Below are 18,724 nucleotides of genomic sequence, written 5' to 3' on the forward strand. Positions count from 1 at the left end.
GTAGACTAGGGACAACTTCAAAACAATGTAATGAGATCTTTTATGTCCACCTGAGAGGGCTGGCAGGCTTGGCATTAATGTTTTATCTGAAATGCGGCACCTCCCATAGTACTCCACTCCCTCAGGTCTGAATCAAAGGCTCAGCTGAGGTGTTGTGCTCAGATTCTCACAGTTGCATCTTGCTGTTACTGAAATTTGAAGGTACCATGGTTCTGGCAAAACTGTACAAGTTTTGTTTGCTACTAGATGGCACACAATGAATGCACTTGTATAAAGCATCAGTAGCGTGCCTCTGTAGAAAGAACGGTTAAATAGGCTGTATGCCACCATTCAGGTAAAATAGGGTCACCTTTAGTCACTGCCTATTCACTGGCTGTGAATAAAAAGAGTTTATAATTTTAAACAAGCTTTTAATAGATTACTACAACATTACCCTGGATAACATATTGAGAGGATCCAGGTTCACTCGTATGGTTGACTTTATAATGGCAGGCCCTTATGGGAGTTAGTTCTGTAGGTAAAAACTGAAGATATTCACCCCTCCTGATATTAAACAGAGTCAACTGTTCAGGAGAATCAGGAGCTCCTGCTCAGTGTATATACCTTTAAGTGTGGTAATTTAGATTAAATAGAAGAGTGTTGATTACTAACTGCAGACTGTGGGGAATGGGAGACCAGGACATGAACTGTTCCACACAGCCAGTACAATGATCAGGATGACTAGGTCTGACAGCATGCAGACAGTGGAATAATTGGGAACATCTGACAAAATGAGATACTTTTACAATGAATACAATCTCGTAATCTTGGGTTTGTATGTATTCGACAACTGAGCATTCAGAGCCTGCTGAGATCGAGAATTTCACAGGTTAAAATGAGCTCTGGATATATTTGGTGTAACCATGGCAAAGGTTCTCAAATTCACAGATTAGCTCAATTAACCCGCAAGTGACGTGTTCCTACATTATTTTGATCTCAGTTGCAAACCCCAGTTTCAAAATTCTGTGGTAGCCCCAGTACGATCTATCTCAGAAACACACCCATGGAATTAACTCAGTGGCACGACATTATCCTTTGTAATATTAATGGGCTCTTCCAGTGATGCCCAGAGTCTTTACTACAATATCTTTTTTTGTCCTGCTCTTGCTCCTGCTCGCAAATCCTCCAAGTTTAACCAATAGGCAAATGGTGAATGGCAGATCTAAGATACAGATTGGATTTCACAGAGTACATGGATCTTCCAGAACTGGGTGTCAAGCATCAATATTACAAAGCAAAGTGTCATTTAGTAAGTCTGCAGCACAAAGCACTCAGAAATTTTCTTTACGATACTGTAAAAGTATGTGGAATGTTGTGGCAACCTAGAATGTGAATCTCACCAGGAGGAAAAGAGCCAACTGACACAGCAGAATATAGGTCAAAGATCATCACTGAACTATGGCTGATAGTTTTAGTAGCATCTCTTGATTATGTTTTGGAAGTCACTGGCTTCCAGCTACAGGAGCGGCAAACAAATACCTTATGTTCTTATAGTTCTACAAGCATTCAGGTAAACACAGGGTGGGCATGGTGGCTCGGTGGTTAGCACAGCTGCCTCACAGTGCCAGCAACCTCGGTTCGATTCAAAGATATGAAGGCTAGGTGGATTAACTATGGTAAATATGGGGTTATGGGGATCGGGTGGGATGCTCTTCAGAGGGTCAGTACAGACCCGATAGGCCAAATGGATTCTGTGTATCAGGGTCAGTGGTGCAATGGTAGCATCACAGCCTCTGGGCCAGAAGATCTGGACTCAAGTCCCACTTGCCCCAGGGACGTGTCATAATACGTGTGAACAGTTTGATTAAATGACGACGAGTTAGGAGCAGTGGTTAGCCATTCAGCCCCTCACATCTGCTCCATTGTTCAATAAGATCAAGGCTGATCTGACAGTGACCACAACTCTACATAGCCCCCTCTTTGGGGAGAAGTTTCACACACTCATGACCCTCCAAGAGAAAAACATTCCTGTTCATCTCCATTTTAAATGGGCAACCTCTTATTTCTAACCTATGTCTCGTAGCTCTAGTCCCTCCCACAAGAGGAAACCACCTTGCAGCATCCACCCTTTCAGGTCCCCTCAGGGTTTCTTATGTTTTTAGTAATATTGCATTCCATTCTTCTAAACTCCAACAGAACAGCCCCATCTTGTCCAACCTTTCTTCATAAGATAATCCCTCCATCCCAGGAATCCTGGTTCTGAAGGACTTCAAGTTATGCTGGGAATACACTGCCTACTTGCATGTGTCCACCAAGGATATATAGCGCATTGATATTGGAGATAAGAAAGGGAGTAAAAAATGATAAACAGGTGTTCCTTTCAATGTTATAGTTAAGGTACCAGAATATTAGATGCAAAGGGATTGATGTTTGCTGGATGAAACCACCACCAACTTTTACTATTCTGATAATTTTATTCACTTCTAGAATTGTCCCCTGGCTAGAAGGATAGGGTTAAGATGATGTCTCAGATAACCCTTGTTCACCTCTAACATTTCTGATCCTTACCCATCAATTGACTGCGGGTTCCTGCACCCAGACTCAGCGAGAGTCCATCCCGGCGTCACCATCAGCGAACAGCAGCTTCGCCAGAATGCTGGAGTAAAAGGGTCCAAACACCATCCTGTTGTGGTGCAGAATATGACTGAAGGTGCCACCAATCTCCTTTAGCTCTGCCTGAATTGGAGCAAGGCCACCAGGAAGAGCATGAAGGCCATTCTGTGGGCTTGAGGAGTTGAGAAAACCCTTCAGGTATGAATAAATCCGCTCACCTACAAAAAGAGATACTGCCTTATGAAAATGGTTAAATGATATTGCAGAGTAGGTCCTAGCAAGGTTTGGTCTATGAATGTTGTGAGGTATGAAATTTTCTCATAATATATGGATCAGGTTTCGGCATAAATATAGTGATTGCAAAATATATTTCTCTTCAAGCAGAAATTCGGTTCTTCTTCAGAGATAGAGATCTTGGGTATTGTGGAGATTCACAAGTTTCAGTTGTACTGTCTGAATGTTTGGAATGTGTTTGTTCGAATTGTTTAGATGTTTAGGCCATGTTTGATTGGATAGTCCTGATGTTTGCATTACCTGGCCAAAGGAACATCTGTAGATATCTTCCCTTTGTGTGTAGATAAAGGGAATGAAACTTATTGGTAGACATTCCCTACTGGATAATTTATGGTGTGAATACTGTCAATATATCTAACAAACCCTTGATTCGGATGGTAGCACCTTATTTTGAGCTGTTGTGCCTTCTATATTTTGATCTCTAGGTACTGACCCACTGGGGCTCAGCTCTGCAGATGACAATTTCTTTAACATTTTATCACTGTGGCCACATTTGATGACACAGCAGAGACAGTCACTGGTGGGAGGCTGGAATGGGGTAGCCCTGACTAATGTTCCCTCCTCCAGGCTCTATTGCTAATTCTAATGCAGCTCTGCCTGAGGTGGGCTCATTCAGCACAGAATTCATCCTGGGATCATGCGGGTCAGAGTGCCTCAGTTCCACAACGGGCATTGCATTCACCAGCCGATGCATTCCAGATACTATTAATGCTGAATGTAAACGGAATTAGTGGTACGTTTTGTGTCAATTCACATCTGGCCTTCAATACGAAGGAATTTAAGTACAGGACTAAAGATGAGTTGCTGCAATTGCACAGAGCTGGAATGAGACTACGTCCAGAATATTGTGTGTGGTTTTGATCTTCTTATCTAAGGAAGGATTTACTTGCCGTAGAGGGAGCGCAGCAGATGTTCACCAGATTAATCCCTTGGGTGGTGGGCTTTTCTTATTAGAAGAGATTGAGGAGTCTAGGCCTGTATTCTCCAGAGTTATGTAGAATAAGAGGTGATCCCTCTGAAACTTACAACTACTTATAAGGGTCGACAGGATAGATGTAGGAAGGATGTTTCCTGTGTTCGCAATGTTGAGACCAGAGGCATACAGTCTTAGAATAAGGGATAGGCCAATTAAATCTGAGAAGAGGGGGAATTTCTTCACTCAGTGAATGGTGAATCTTTGGAATTCTGTGGAAACTCTGCAACCACTGAACTTGCTCAAGTCAGAAGTTGATAGCTTTCTGGATACTCATGGTATCAAAGGATCAAGGATAGTGGGAAACTGGCATAGAGGCAAATGATCAGCCATGATCTGCATGGATGGCAGAGCAGGCCTGAGAGGGTTAATAGCCTACTCCTGGTATTCCTGATTTCTATCTGCTCTGAGTAAAGAACAGCAACAAATTTAATATGCAGTGATGACAAGACACTCAATCTCATTAAGGATTGGGCCTCCATTCCACAAGTCACTGTCCAGGAGGACTCAGCTTATTTTGAAGATTATGCAATAAACTCACCAATCAGGTTCCGAATGACATTGTCTCTCTGTGAAATGCTGCAGATTTGTCCTTTTAAGATGACTCCCTGCTCATTTGTCAGAGGAGAGTACCCATAAACAGGAAGTGACTTGACGAGCTCTCTGTGTATCTGGTCGCTGACTGCAAGTAGACCATCTTCTAACCTGAATATTGTGGAGATTGATAGGAGGAGCAAAACAAGAATCCTTTAGATAATACTTTCTGCCAATGACGATGGAGAGGGATCCTCTGGTTACAGATACCACCTTTCCAGGATTTAGGATCAAAGCCTCGGCTATGCAAGTCTCTAAAGCACAAAGCATCAGCTTGGTTTGTAATATGGAGGATAGAAGAGGAAAGCCTCCTATCCCTTTCGTCTATCCTTCTGATGGTCATCCAAACACACTTAATGCTGAACGTAAATGGAATTAGTGAAACATTTTGTGCCAATTTACATCTGGCTTTCAATGCAAAGGAATTTATGTATACGACTAAAGATGAGTTGCTGCAATTGTACAGAGCTGGAATGAGACTACCCCTGGAATATTGTGTGCAGTTTTTATCTCCTTATCTAAGGAAGGATTTACTTGCCATAGAGGGAGCGCAGCACAAGTTCACCAGATTAATCCCTTGGATGGTGGGATTTTCTTCTTAAGAAAAATTGAGGAGTCTAGGCCTGTATTCTCCAGAGTTATGTAGAATGAGAATGAGTATACAAACTGTAAAGTTACACTTAATGGAACAGAAAAAAATGGAATAGGGGCTTGGTAAGAGGAATGTAAAATAGGGGAGAAGAGGAAAACAAACCAAAATAACTTAAACATTTTCCAATATTTAAATGTAAATCCTTCCAAGAGTCTCAGAACAAAGGCATCTTTTTGTCCATGCATGTTTGAGAGGAGCAAAAATCTGATGATGAGCCAGTCCAAGTAGTCTGCTTGAAGGACTCCTCAGAGATTTAGCAAAAGGTTTAACTAGTAATAAGATGGGAATAAGATAGGAAAGATTCCTGAGAAAATGAAAGTTTCATACAATGAAGTACCCCATTAAAATGAAACTGATTCCCATTTTGAAACTATGGTGCACACAACGGTAAAGGAATTGATTTCCACCAGGATATGAAATAGGATTGTTTCATTGTGCCTATTTCCCAGGCAGCAGTGGCCATTTTAGGCCCTTGGTGATCAACAAGGTTATTGACCTAAAACATTGGACAGTACATAACCATGGCAACAGACTGGGAGGCAAAATGGCAGTCCTCTGGCCACCATGGCACTCAATCAGCAGTAGGAATCTCTGCAGAACAGTCAATGGAGACACCTACAGGTCACCTTCTGTCACTAGCAGTGTTCCATAGTCACGGGAAGGTCCTGCCGTCATGTGGAGAGACCATTAGGTAAATCCTAGTGACCTCCCAGGAGATCCCTTCTTTATGGCCATTCCATGTGCTCCCCTCCCCTCCCCCCACCAGCAAGAATAGCTAACCCTGTGGCCACAGCTTGATCTCCTGCACCTTGATCCTCCCTGCCATGACCTCAATGTGCTGAATAAAACTGATTTTGTCTTGAAGGGGCTTCATCTTGCAGTCTCATTGGTTGCTACCTCTCATGGTGGCGCTGCTGAGGTTTCTGGCCCCTCTTATTGGACCAACAGCTCTGGGAGACCCTAAGTGTGTGGCAATCCCAGTAGTGGTCTCTTAACTGTTTGTCATCAGTGAAATACCATGTTAGGTTCCACATTTTGCCAGTGCCAGGTCAGCACCTGCTTTCAACCCTGGCACCCGGACCTCTTCCCTGCTCTTGAAACATTGAGCCTTTAACTCGGTTTCTTTCCAGAGGGGTGTTCCGTGGCCTGCTGAGTATTTCCAGCATTTTCTGCATGGTATGTTCCACTTGGTTTACACTCATCTGGATGATTGGTTTATCAGTTGGAAGTCCCAACCAGGAGAAACACCCAGCAATCTCAGAAGCAGATAAACAGCATCACAATTCTTTTAATGGCTGTTGCTACTTCCAAACCATCTGATCGCAGACTGTGGGTAAGCAGTAAGAAACCAAGACGTGCCACATAAATTATGGGTCAGAAAGCACTGGGGTAAAGTTGAGTTCCCTATTATTTCTTGATTCAGCTGAAACTTCTGTATTCTGCCCTTATACGTAGACTATGACAGGTTTAGATAAGTAGACAAAGAAAATCTGTTTTCTTTAACTGATGGCGTAAGTACTAGCAGACACGTATTTAGGGTTTTGGGAAAAAGATGCAAGAGAGATGTGAGGAGTATCTTTTTTAAGCTGAGAATGAAAATAACCAGAAACACTCTGCCCACAATGGTGGTGAAAATGGGCATGATGAATATTTTCTAAAGGGAATTGGATATACACTTCAGGGAAATATAGGGAACAGGATTGGAGAAGAGGGTTGGGAATGATTGGAATGATTGGATTGATCTACAGAGAGCCAGTATGAGATCAGTGGGCTGAGTGGTCTCCTTTTGTGCTTTAATGACTTCAAAAATAAATATAAGCCTCCAGTTGATCAAGGTTATTTGACAAGCATTTCAACCCTGACTATTTTCCTTTTTGTACGCAAAACATATCTACGTTTCCGTATAATGTTGTACTTTGGGCTATTTTAAGCAATTCCCATGACCACCACTTTTGGTAAATAACTTAAGTTCAATTCAATAAAATGGCTGATTCTCACCTTGCTATAGCTGACCTTCAGTTAAACCGTTTAGCTTTGCTAACCAAAATGTCTACAATGATCTTGAAAGGCAAACAAACCTAGAATGATGTTCTTGGTTTAAATGCTTCAGGACTTCTAATGTTTTTTAAAATTTTTTTCAAGGGATTTGGGCATCACTGGCTGGCCAGCATTTATTGCCCATCCCTTGTTGCCCTTGAGAAGGTGGTTGTGAACTGCTGTCTTGAATTACAGCAGTTCATTTGGTGTAGGTAGACCCACAATGCCAATATGGAGGGGGGTTTCAAGATTTTGATGCCGTGACACTGCAGGAACAGCAATATATTTCCAAATCTGGTTGGTAAGTGGCTTGGAGGGGAACTTGCAGGTTCTGGTGCTCCCAGGTATCTGCTACCTTTGTTCTTCTGCATGGCAGTGCTTATGAGTTTGGAAGATGTGGATGTGGTGCCAATAAAGCGGGCTGCTTTGTCCTGGACAAGCTTCTTCAGTGTTGTTGGAGCTGCCCTCATCCGGGCAATTGGAGAAGCTCTCCATCACACTCCCAACTTGTGCCTGGTAGATGATGGACAGGCTCTGGGGGGTCAGGAGGTTAGTTACTTCCTGCAGGATTTCTAGCCCCTGATCTGCTCTTGTAGCTACCACATTTGTTTATGTGGCTAGTCCTGTTCAGTTTCTGGTTAATGGCTCTCCCAATTTTGGCACTAATGAGGAGAACTTTACAGGGATGTCAAGGCTGTGTGTGCCATTGCTGTTTCCTGTCAATAACAGGCAGTCTGTTTAACATCCTTTTTTCTTGACTAGGTTATTCAGAGGACAGTTAAGAATCACCACACTGCTATGGGTCTGGAGTTACATGAAGGATTGAATCCATCTATTGTGGTGAAATTCGAACCTGTGTCGCCAGAATATTACCTGGGTCTCCTGATTACTAGTCTAGTGATAATACCACTAGATCATCACCTCACTGATTGCATGTCAGTATATAAAAGTAGGCCCATTGTGTTAGTACAGGATATCGAGGTCAATGATAAAGAAAGTCAGAATTAACACAGGCCCATGATTTGAGAAAGTAAGGGAGCACAAGAGCTCTCATTTATAGAAGGAAAGACCAAACAGCTTAAGCTTGGAAAGATTTCTTTATGAAGTTCATGAGTGAAAGCTGGATGGAGAGTGTGTTCGATACCTGATCTAGACATTTAAAAAAAGGAGTTCAATGCTGAAAAGGAATGGCTATACAGCTGGTTTTTGGGATGTTGGAATCAAATGTGAAAAACAGCCTTCTACTTCCACATCTACCATTTGATCATAACAAAAGAGGGTTAGACTGAAACAGGAGATACTGTACGTTGTGTCAGCAGTTTCCAAAATTATTGTGAAATTGTGGACTGCACAAACGTCTGTCTATACTCTCATAGCTGGAAATTGTTTTGCACTGTGCAACATTTTCACCTGTGTAAACTCAATGAATAGAGTTGTAATTACAGCAGGTGCTCCTAAACATGCTTCAGAATACTCTGTCTCCTCTGTCACCTCCTGGAGACACAGGTGCTCAGGTTAACTTACTTGCAGTTCAGCCCATCCATCAGGGCACAAGTGACCTGCTTTAGTTTATCTACAAACCCAGGCAAACCACAAATGGCTGCTCCCACCATATTACTGGTTACCAATAGGATGGAGGCCACCAGAATCAGCTGATCAACTCTCTGCTGTAGCTCCTGGAGACGTGATCTGTCCATCAACAGAGTCTGTATGAGGGGGAAAAGCACACATGTCGGTTCACTGTGTTTATCAACAGGAAAATTACAACATCCAGTAATTCACTGGTCAAGAGAATCATTGAAGCAAGTTTAGCTCTTTTCAAGTGTTGAGTTGGTTAAGACTGTTTTGATTCCATCTCTACGGTTATTACCTAGGACCAACCAGCAGCACCATTGCATGGGTTAGAATTGGCCCATGCAGACTTTAGACAATGGGAACATGAGGTGGGAGGGAAACCATCCCATGTTTCAATACCTGATTGTAACTGAGTGATCTTTGCTGGACAACATGCAGTGCGTACATGTCAGGACTTGTATTTGCCATGATTTGCTACTAGTTTACCATCAGCAAAAGCACAGACTCTCACTGAAGGGTCACTGTAACTAAAGATCCACCACCACCCAGGAACCATGTCCCTGCACTTTCAGGACAAGAATGGAGGCAGGAGCTTCACAAACCAGTGTCCTGACAGAGCCTGAGCTGCTAAAAGTATTCACCTCTCCTAAAGTAATTGTGAAGTTTTACAATTTTTGGGGAAGAAACAACATATTCTGGCTTCTCCAAACCCTCGGCAGTGATTGGTTATGCTGAGTTTTATTTTCACAGTTCAAAGATTTCCTGAGAGCGTGTTGACGTTAAAGTTCCCAAATTGTGGCAGACCTCAGCCTTGGAGACTGTTTCTGGGACCTTTTCCTCTCTTTTCCACCTTAATCGTTTTCGGCTCGCCTTGCACCTTCCCTGTCGGTCTTGACTGGGAATTCTGGTTTGACATTTCTGTTCATGTCAGAGGGGAATGCAATCTGACAAACCGACGGGATTGGGAAAAGAAGGAACCAGCAATATGAATTTTCTTTGCTGGGAGCAAGCAGGTGTGAAGTTGGGTCCAAGAATGATCAACAGTTTTAGCTGCAGATGGTGCCATTATTTCACACTTAACGTGGAACTGGAAGCGACCCAGTCAAAATAAACCTGAATTTTAATGACTATTTTAAATTTAAACTGTTGAAGGAATGATCTGCATGATATTTGGATCTTTCAGCTGCTCCTGAGATTCAGGCTTATTTCTAGATTTACTTCTAGATTTCTCACAGTTATTACATTTCAGTATTAGAGGGATATGGGCCAGGAGCAGGCAGATGGGACTAGTCTAGTTTGGGATTATGTTTGGCATGGACTGGCTGGGCTAAAGGGTCTGCTCCATGCTGTATGACTATGAGAAGCGCAGTGTCTGCCCAGCATTCTGATAAGACATAAGAAAAGCCTTTCACAACTGCTGTACTTGGAATAAGTCTAGTTATCAATGCTGCCAACTGCAAAATCAAATTACTGAACAGAATTTATTTTTATTCTCTGAATGTGCTTGGTTATTTTACAACTGAAGGCCTTTTGGGAATTATTGTGCCAAAGGATGCTGGTCTCCAAAGCAGTCTTAACATGTTCTGAAACACTGTGAAGCAAAATGTCTTGAGTCCCTCTTCAACGTTGAACAGTAAACGTAAGCTGTTTAAATGCAATAGATGAGAATGGTCCCATGTTGTTCAGGACTAGACTGACTCTGACTCTACCAGGCCTCGTTCCCTCAGTCTCTCCCTGAAGTCACATCAAATACACCAACTGTCCGTCATGTACAAGGCCACAGCTGTATAATGGCAGAGTGTGAATGAAGGAAAGAGGGTCTTTCCATCCATGGAGAAGGACAGGGCACAATAATTATCATAGCCAACTATGTGACACATATGTTCCATTTGGACGGAGACGGCCCTTCAACTTATACACCTATGCCTTCTCATTGTATGTCTCTTTTCCATGTGATTGCACCGCTGAGCTCAATAAATGTGCTCACACATTACATTTGGTTGGTGACTAGAATCAAAGCAATTATGAATGAGAAGCACATGAGGATCTGTATGAGAGCGAATAAGGGGTTGAGAAAACAAAAAGGCAGAACTAATTAGCACTACCGTGAAGCTGTATCCAGCCAAATTGGCAGTAAAGGCCACAAGCTGGTTTTAAACTTAAAATAACACAATCCTCTATAACATGTCTGTCCATTGATATAATTCAATAGTATTTCAATTCCTATGCATTGTATGATTCAATATTCTCTGTTAATTAACAGTTTATTGTGACAAATTTAATCAATCCTGGCACCCTTAAAGCATCTTTGAGCAGGAAAGGAGTCCATGAAGGCAGCTTATTTGTCAAGATGGTTTGTGGTTATTTGCCTTCTATATACCTGAGCATCGCAACAACAATAGGTGATAGGCACAGCACTCTAAGCTGTTCAAATGGGTGCTATCTGCTCACTAGTGACTTGGCGCTTACCTCTGGATACATGTTGGTGTCCTGACTCCACTTCAACAAGTTCATGTAGCCTTGATTCAGCACCACTATGGGGCTTGCTGCTGCTGGACAGTTACCACGAGATGGTGAGACTGAATTGACAGTTTTCTCAATTGCTGCCTTTAACCAGGCAGTTGTGTGCTCCAAACCATCTGAAAAAAGTTGGGAGGAGGAAGAAGATAACAACGGCAGCTTGGTGTAAAAATTAATGTTGCACTGGCTCAGCTACTCGTTGCATTTACCAACTAGACCAAAAGGCAGTTCTGAAGAAGAGCCATGTTGGACTCAAAACATAACTCTGTTTTTCTCTCTGCAGATACTGCCGAGCCCGCTGAGTTTGTCTAACACTTTCTGTTTTTATCTTAGACCCAAAAGATCCTTGATTTGATTCCTGGCCTGTGAAGTGATCTGCAATGTAATGTCAGTGATGTCCTTCAGGGACTGGGTCAACGTGGAGAGAGAGAAATATAGAAGTGTGTAATGTGGATCTGGATATATTTTAATTTGTTAGGCGGTGCCTGGGGGGGGATGTTGAAATGAACTGAAAGATGGGAATCCTAAAATGATTTTAGCCCTAAAGGTCAAGAACAATTTAAGCCCATGTGAATCAAACATGATCAGTTTAAATCATGAAGCCTCAGCTTGCAGACAATTTTGTTAATTACTTCCCTTGACACCAATATTTGAATTATTCTAACATGCAAGGCTGTAGATGGAGGCACAGCCAATTTAAAAGCTGTAATTTCTCAGTCTCTTCAAAGTCCTCAACATAAAATTTATTTAATTCTCCATCATAACAGGGAGGAATCAGTCTCACTACAATATATGTAGCTATGTTGCAAGTACGTTCAGAAATGAACATTAAAAATGTTTTCCTCATTGCCTTGTCCCCTTGTGTGCACTTGTCCCTTCATTTTGAGAACAGTTCTCAGAGACTTCTTTGCATTAACTCTCAGTGGTTCCTGCAGCTTATCTTTTATACCGTGGCTTTAAGAAGTGTATTTTGTCCTGGTTTTCTTTATGAAGAAGGGTTGAGATCTGGGTGCCAATTGGTTTGCATCAAAGCCTATAAAGTAAACAGCTTATGAGGCCTTGGGGTGTTTTTTGTCTCTAAGGTTGGAAAAATAGAAGCAACCTGAATGGGTGGGGTCAAGTTACCACAGAACCAGGATTAGTTTTTCAGCAGCTGTTGCTGGGGTCTTGAAGCTGGGTTTGGAAGCTGACATACATCTCTCCCTGCTACACTCACTCTCAGAGTTTTTTCTTGATGTTTTTCCTGGACAATTGCCTGCAAGACAATCTGTTTCTCTGCCTTTGCCAAATGTGTGTTTATGGGATGTTACTACTTTGGAACAATTACTGTTTAGTAACTAAATTATCTATTAGTCTGTTAAATTTTCTAATAGTTAAATTACTTCAATTTGTACTTTATTCATTTCTATAGTTAACACACTTTCTTTTGTTGTATTTTATGTTTCAAATTCCTTTAAAATAAGAAAAAGTTAGGATGTGGACTATCTTCTGAATATTTTGAGGGGGTTTGCTCTGGTCCATAAGACTTCTCACGAGGTCAGTGCCATAACAGCCTGAGCACTGACCCTTCTGGTGTGTTACTTACTGGGCTGTTTGTCGAGGAATGCCTGGAACTTGTTGCGCTCGTACTGGATGGACTGTTGCTGTAGGTGAGGCTTCAAGGCCTTCATGGTGAAGTTCGCCATGTCGACCTTCATCAGGTCAAGCACACGGAAGATCTCCCTAACGGAAGGTAAAGCCAGACTGGATTACAGATTTGACTCCACTCACCACGGCACAGGCCATGGAACATAGAACAGTACAGCACAGTACAGGCCCTTCGGCCCACGATGTTGTGCTATGTTGCTGATATGCTTAGTATGTAACTACACCCAACTGAAGCAGGGTTACCGACTGCAGAGAAGGCAAAAAAAAACTTGAGATGATCGTGTAGGTGATCTCTTGAACATATTTAAAAATGAACACACAGATCAAACAGAAACAACCATGGATAGTTTATTATGAAGTTTTACTTTTAAAGTTTAACATATCTCAGCAGGATGAAATGACAAGGCTCTGGCCTAATCAATTGATTTAGATAGCTTATACTGATATTAACTCAAATCTAGAGGTAATAATCTCCCAGGTTACTTTAGAAAGTGAATGAGCATACAACGAATGGATAATAATTATCATTTACAGAGCTGGTTAAGTAGCGAATGTAACTGGAAACAGGACAATAATAAAAACAGCAACTAAAAAAGATCCAGATTGTGTTTGAAGGGGCAGCAAAAACAGAGCACCATTATTTACTGGCGGGAGTATTCTGATCAGGGAGAGGAGCGTTTTGATCAGAAATTCAGGTTTCTCTGCTGCTGTTAGTTTTTTGAGATTTTTAAAATTTTAACATTCTATCCAATCCAACCCAACTTGCATTTTGGGCTTAATGTGTCTGTTATTATTGCTGTGAGTGAGAGGTCAAGCTCATGAATCTCACTAAGGAAGTGGTAACTCACTGGTGGAAGAAGATGGTATTGATTCATTCAAATGTACATTAAATTTCTTTTAAGGTTATTATTTTGAGTATAGGCAATGAGCAACTTAATACAAAAGTAATTTGTGTAATTTATGGTAATTGTAGCATATTCTGGAGAAATAGTGACATTGGATCTGCAATTTCTGAAGCTTGTTAACACTTGAAAGATAAATTACTAACAATACGTCAATAACTCCATTGTTGTAGTACCACGCGATGGCCAGGATGATATCTGATAGACTGAATGGCCTGGTTTCTTTCGTAAAATCTTAGTAATAGATGGAGCTTGGGGTTTCTTTAATCTAGCAATTCTTACATTCCTAATGAAATTGACCTTTGGTGTGTGGGAAAGTCCTGGAATTGATTATTATGAACAAGTTGATTGAACATTTATAGAGATAAACAATCTAACAAAAGCAAGCAATGATTTACAAAGGGAAGTCAAACCTGACTAATTTAGCAGAATATATGATAAAGTAACTAAAGAAGAAGAAGAAAGGATAGATGACATGTAGTTTATTTAGTTGTTTGGTAATGGTTACAGGAGTATTGTTTGATCTGACACTTGTGGACAATAACAATAACTTGCATTTATATAGCATCTTTAATGTAGTAAAGCATCCAATGGCATTTCACAGGAGGGTTAACAAACCAAGCCCATTATTGAACCACAAGAGGAGGTATAGCGCAGGACCAAAGAGGTCCACTTTGAAGTGCAACTCCGAGAAGGCAAAAGGGCTTAGAAAGGAAATTCATTAAAAAAAGGAAATTTAGAGCTTACAGTATTGTGTACTCCTATCAGTCCAGAATCCAAACATACCTGAAGAGAGATACAGTTTCTGTGAGGCCTTTCAGCTTCTTAATCTCCGTATCCCTGACTGGGGCACATAGGTTTGCCATCATGCCTACGACGAAGCCAGCCAATCGCTGGATATCCAATGCATCGTGCTTAGCTTGTTGCTCGAGCAGCTCCATATCCAGCACTTCATTAATCTGGGTCCTCAAACGGGTGTGACCAGGAAGCAGGAGAGACAACAGTGACTAAAGAAAAGAAAACCAACAAAGAAGAAGGTTCTGTTCAGACCAGCAATTCTATTCCTCCTTAACGTCTTTTAACAAACTCAGAAGGTATAGAATTGTGGATCTAGCCATGTATGCTATGCACCTTGTAACTCAGCCTGACAAATAACTGTGTCGTGGTCTGGCCGTCTGACTAGATGGTTTACACATTTCAGGCTATACATGCTCCAACAATCAGGCATATTGTGTGCTTTAAAAGCAATGAAAATCAGTTTTATTGTACTGCTAAACCTGGGAACAGTGACAGCCCATAGTGCATCACAGTATCCCTGTCAGAAATAACAGGAGGGAAATGAGCAGAAAATGAAGTAGCCACTTGAGTCATGCACTCTTGGCTTGCAAGACTTTGTAGATCATAGCAGGGACAGAAAGCTGCAGAAGGTAAGGGTTACAGTAGGAGAGAATGATTGAGTTGGATATGGGACATTTATTGCTGTCCTGAAGAGGTGTTGAACAATCAGCCCTGAATCAAAGTCCTTCAATTTTGCCATGATTCTGTCTAACTACAGGCTGCCTTATTTCAGCTACAGGTGTTCAGATACATTGTATGGTTCAACATTACACCTTAAAGTATCGAAACGTCCCAGATGTGATAGGACTGCAACAAGACAGCCAGACAAACAGGGGCTCAACCTTTACCATAAGACTATAAGACATAAGAGTCAAAATAGACTATCCAGCCCATCAAGTCTACTCTGCCATTCAATTGGATAGTGGCTGGTCTGATCAACCTCACCTCCACTTTCCTGCCTTATCCACATAGCCCTGGATTCCCTTATTGATTATGTATATTTAATGCAGAGAGAGAATTTTAATGATTGATTCAGCATTAAAGAATTTCACAGATTCTGTACCCTATAATTAAAATAAGTTCCTCCTCATCTCTGTCCTAACTGGGTAACCCTTTACTCTGAGATTATGCCATCTGGACCTAGGTGCTCCCACAAAGGCAAACAACCTCTCCACATTTACCTTGATGAGTCCCCTAAGAATCTTATATGTTTCAATAAGGCCACCTCTAATTCTTATAAATTCCAATGGGTCCAGGCCCATCTACTCGACTTCTCACAAGACAGTCCCTCCATACTCAGGATCAACCTAGTGACCTTTCTCTGAGCTTCTTCCAATGCCAATATATCTTTCCTTAGATAAGGGAAGCACAACTGTTCACAATATTCTATTTATGGTCTTACTTTGCCTTGTACAGTTTTAGCAAGACTTCCCTATTTTTATACTGCATTCCCTTTGAAATAAAGGCCACCATTCCAGTTACTTTCCCTGCTGACTTTTATGCCATCTTTTTGTGATTTATGCATGACGACTCCAAAATCCCTCTGTGCTGGAGCTTTCTCCATTTAAAAAAAACATTCAGATCTTCTATTCTTCTTGCCAAAGTGTGTAACCTCACATTTCCCCACATTATATTCCACCTGCCAAGTTCTTGTCCACTTGCTTAACCTGTCTATGTCCTTCTGCAGACTTTGTGTCATCCTCACCATTTACCTTCCTAGCTATTATTGTGTCGTTTTCAAACTTGGCTATTGTGCATTCACTTTTCTCATCCAAGTCTTTAATAAACATTGTGAATAATTGTGGCCCTAGCACTGATCCTCGTGCTGCTTCACTAGTTATGGGTATGTATCCTAGAAATGTACCCGCTATCCCTACCCTGTCTTCCGTTAGTTAGTCAATCCTTTCTCCATGCTAAAATACTACCTCCAACACCAGGGGCACTTATCTTAATAAGTATCTTTATGTGCAGTACCTTAACAAATGTCTTCTACAATTCCAAACATAATTATGTCTACTGCTTCCCCTTTATCTATCCTGTGATCCCTCCTCAACTAATTCTAATTAATTTGTCAGACATGATTTCCCCTTAATGAAACCAGACTGACTTGATTTTATTATGTACTTCTAAATGCCCTGCTACTTTATCCTTCATTATAGTCACTAACGTTTTCGCAATGATAGATGTTAAGCTAACTGCCTTATTGTTACATGTTTCTTGCCTCATTCCCTTTTTGAATAATGGTGTTACATTAAGTTTTCGAATCCTGTGGTACGGTTCCCAAATTGTAGGATTCTTGGATGATTAATGCCAGTGCACCCACTATCACTGTAGCTACTACTTTTATTATCCTATGATGCATCCCATCACGTCCTGCGGAGCTATGGGTCATTGGCCTCATTAGTTTCCCTAGTGCTTTTTCTCTGGTGATAGTTGATATATTTATTTCTTCTCCCCTTTTAGCCCTTATTTATTATTTTTGGAATGCTAATAATGTATTCTACTTTGAAGACTGAAGCAAAGTACTTAGTCAGCTCCTCTGCCATTTCCTGCATCCCCATTATTATATCCCCAGAACTCATTGTCTCTGGGGTCGGTGTCTACTTTGGCCTCTCTCTTCCTTTTTTATATTTAAAGAAGCTCTTGTTCTCTGTTCTGATATTACTTGTCATTTTGACCCCAAAGTTTATTTCCTCCCTCTTCACTTTTTTTTTGGTGATCTTTTGTTGGTTTTAAAAAAAAATCCCAAATCTTCTGGTTTACCCTTAATCTTTGCCCTGTCCATTACTATCCAATTCTGGGTATCACTATCCAAAAAGCTACCCAGTATGCTGCCACATCCTTTTTCTTTGTAAATCTACATTTCCCCTCTTTCAAACCACCACCCTCCCCAATTACATTAAAGCTCTCTCTACATATTTAATTCAACAGGATACTGGTCCCAGCATTTCTCAAGGGAAGGCAATCCCAACAGAACAGCTCCCTTCTACCAGAATACAGGTGCCAGTGCCCATGAACTGAAACCCATTCCAACCACACCACTCTCGCAGCTACGCATTTAGCTCTTTGATTTTCTTTACCCTATGGCAGTTTGCCTGTGGTTCAGGTAGTTATCCAGAGATTACTATCTTGGAGGTTCTGTATTTAATTTAGCTCCTAACTGTTCAATTTTTTTTTCAGCAGAACCTCTTTTCTAGTCCTATCAACATCATCAGTACAAACATGAATAACGACAACAGGATCCCCTCCCCTCTCACTCCACATTTATCTTCAGTTCCTTAACCTTGGCACTGGACAGGCAACACAGCCTTTGGGACTCCCACTCACAGCTGCAGAAATGAGTATCTGTCCCTCTCACTAAACTATCCCCTATCACTATTACTCTCTAATTGCCTCGCCAACTTGAATGGCTCCTATTACGAGATTTACAAGATACAAGAAAGAGCAGAAATCCTGACTGATGAGATCCGGGTTTGATTGCTTTATATATTTGAGTCACACTCCTGGATGCTCCTTTTATTTTTAACAAATTAAAGCCCCTGAGTGTGAACAATTCAGTCCGAGTCCATTAAAAGTCCATTAAATGTCCCTACATCAGCTATGCTGATTGGCTTATTTTCTTTCATAGAATGTGGGCACTGCTGGCTAGTCTAGATTTAATGTTCATCACTAATTGTCCTAGAGAAGCTGGTAGTGAGATACCTACTTAAACTGCTGTGGTCCATGTGGTGTAGGTACATCCACAGGAAGGGAATTCCAGGATTTTAACTCACTGACAATGAAGGAACGGTGATAAAATTCCAATTCAGGGTGGTGCTTGGCTTGGAGGGCAACATGCAGATGGTGGTGCTCCTATTTATCAGCTTCCTTAACCTTCTAGTTGGCAGAGGCTATTGGTTTGGAAATGCATTTGTATATTTGGTACCCATTGTTGCCACTGTGTGTGATGGTAGAGGGAATGATTGTTTAAGATAGTGAATCCAGTGCCAATTTGTCTTGGCAGAATTGAGCTCCTCAAGTGTTGTTGGAGTAGCACCCATCCAGGCAGGTGGACAGTACTTCATCGTACTCTTGATTTGTGCCCTGTAGATGGTGGACAGT

General features: G+C 41.4%; 1 protein-coding gene across 1 annotated transcript in view; it reads right to left on the reverse strand.

Annotated features, from left to right (window-relative positions):
• Positions 1-2,575: 2,575 nt before the first annotated feature.
• LOC109928669 (T-complex protein 11-like protein 1) overlaps positions 2,576-18,724 on the reverse strand; it is a 33,983-nt gene continuing 17,834 nt past the window's right edge. Inside the window, exons 5-10 of the mRNA XM_048612112.1 lie at positions 14,573-14,793; positions 12,823-12,959; positions 11,187-11,356; positions 8,667-8,848; positions 4,401-4,564; positions 2,576-2,810 (exon numbers count right to left, since the gene is read on the reverse strand). Coding sequence (XP_048468069.1) covers positions 2,581-2,810; positions 4,401-4,564; positions 8,667-8,848; positions 11,187-11,356; positions 12,823-12,959; positions 14,573-14,793 — 1,104 coding nt within the window. The 3' untranslated portion in view covers positions 2,576-2,580. The remainder of the gene's footprint in view (positions 2,811-4,400; positions 4,565-8,666; positions 8,849-11,186; positions 11,357-12,822; positions 12,960-14,572; positions 14,794-18,724) is intronic.

This window comes from Rhincodon typus, chromosome 25 (assembly GCF_021869965.1).
Source record: "Rhincodon typus isolate 14 chromosome 25, sRhiTyp1.1, whole genome shotgun sequence".
NCBI lineage: Eukaryota > Metazoa > Chordata > Chondrichthyes > Orectolobiformes > Rhincodontidae > Rhincodon > Rhincodon typus.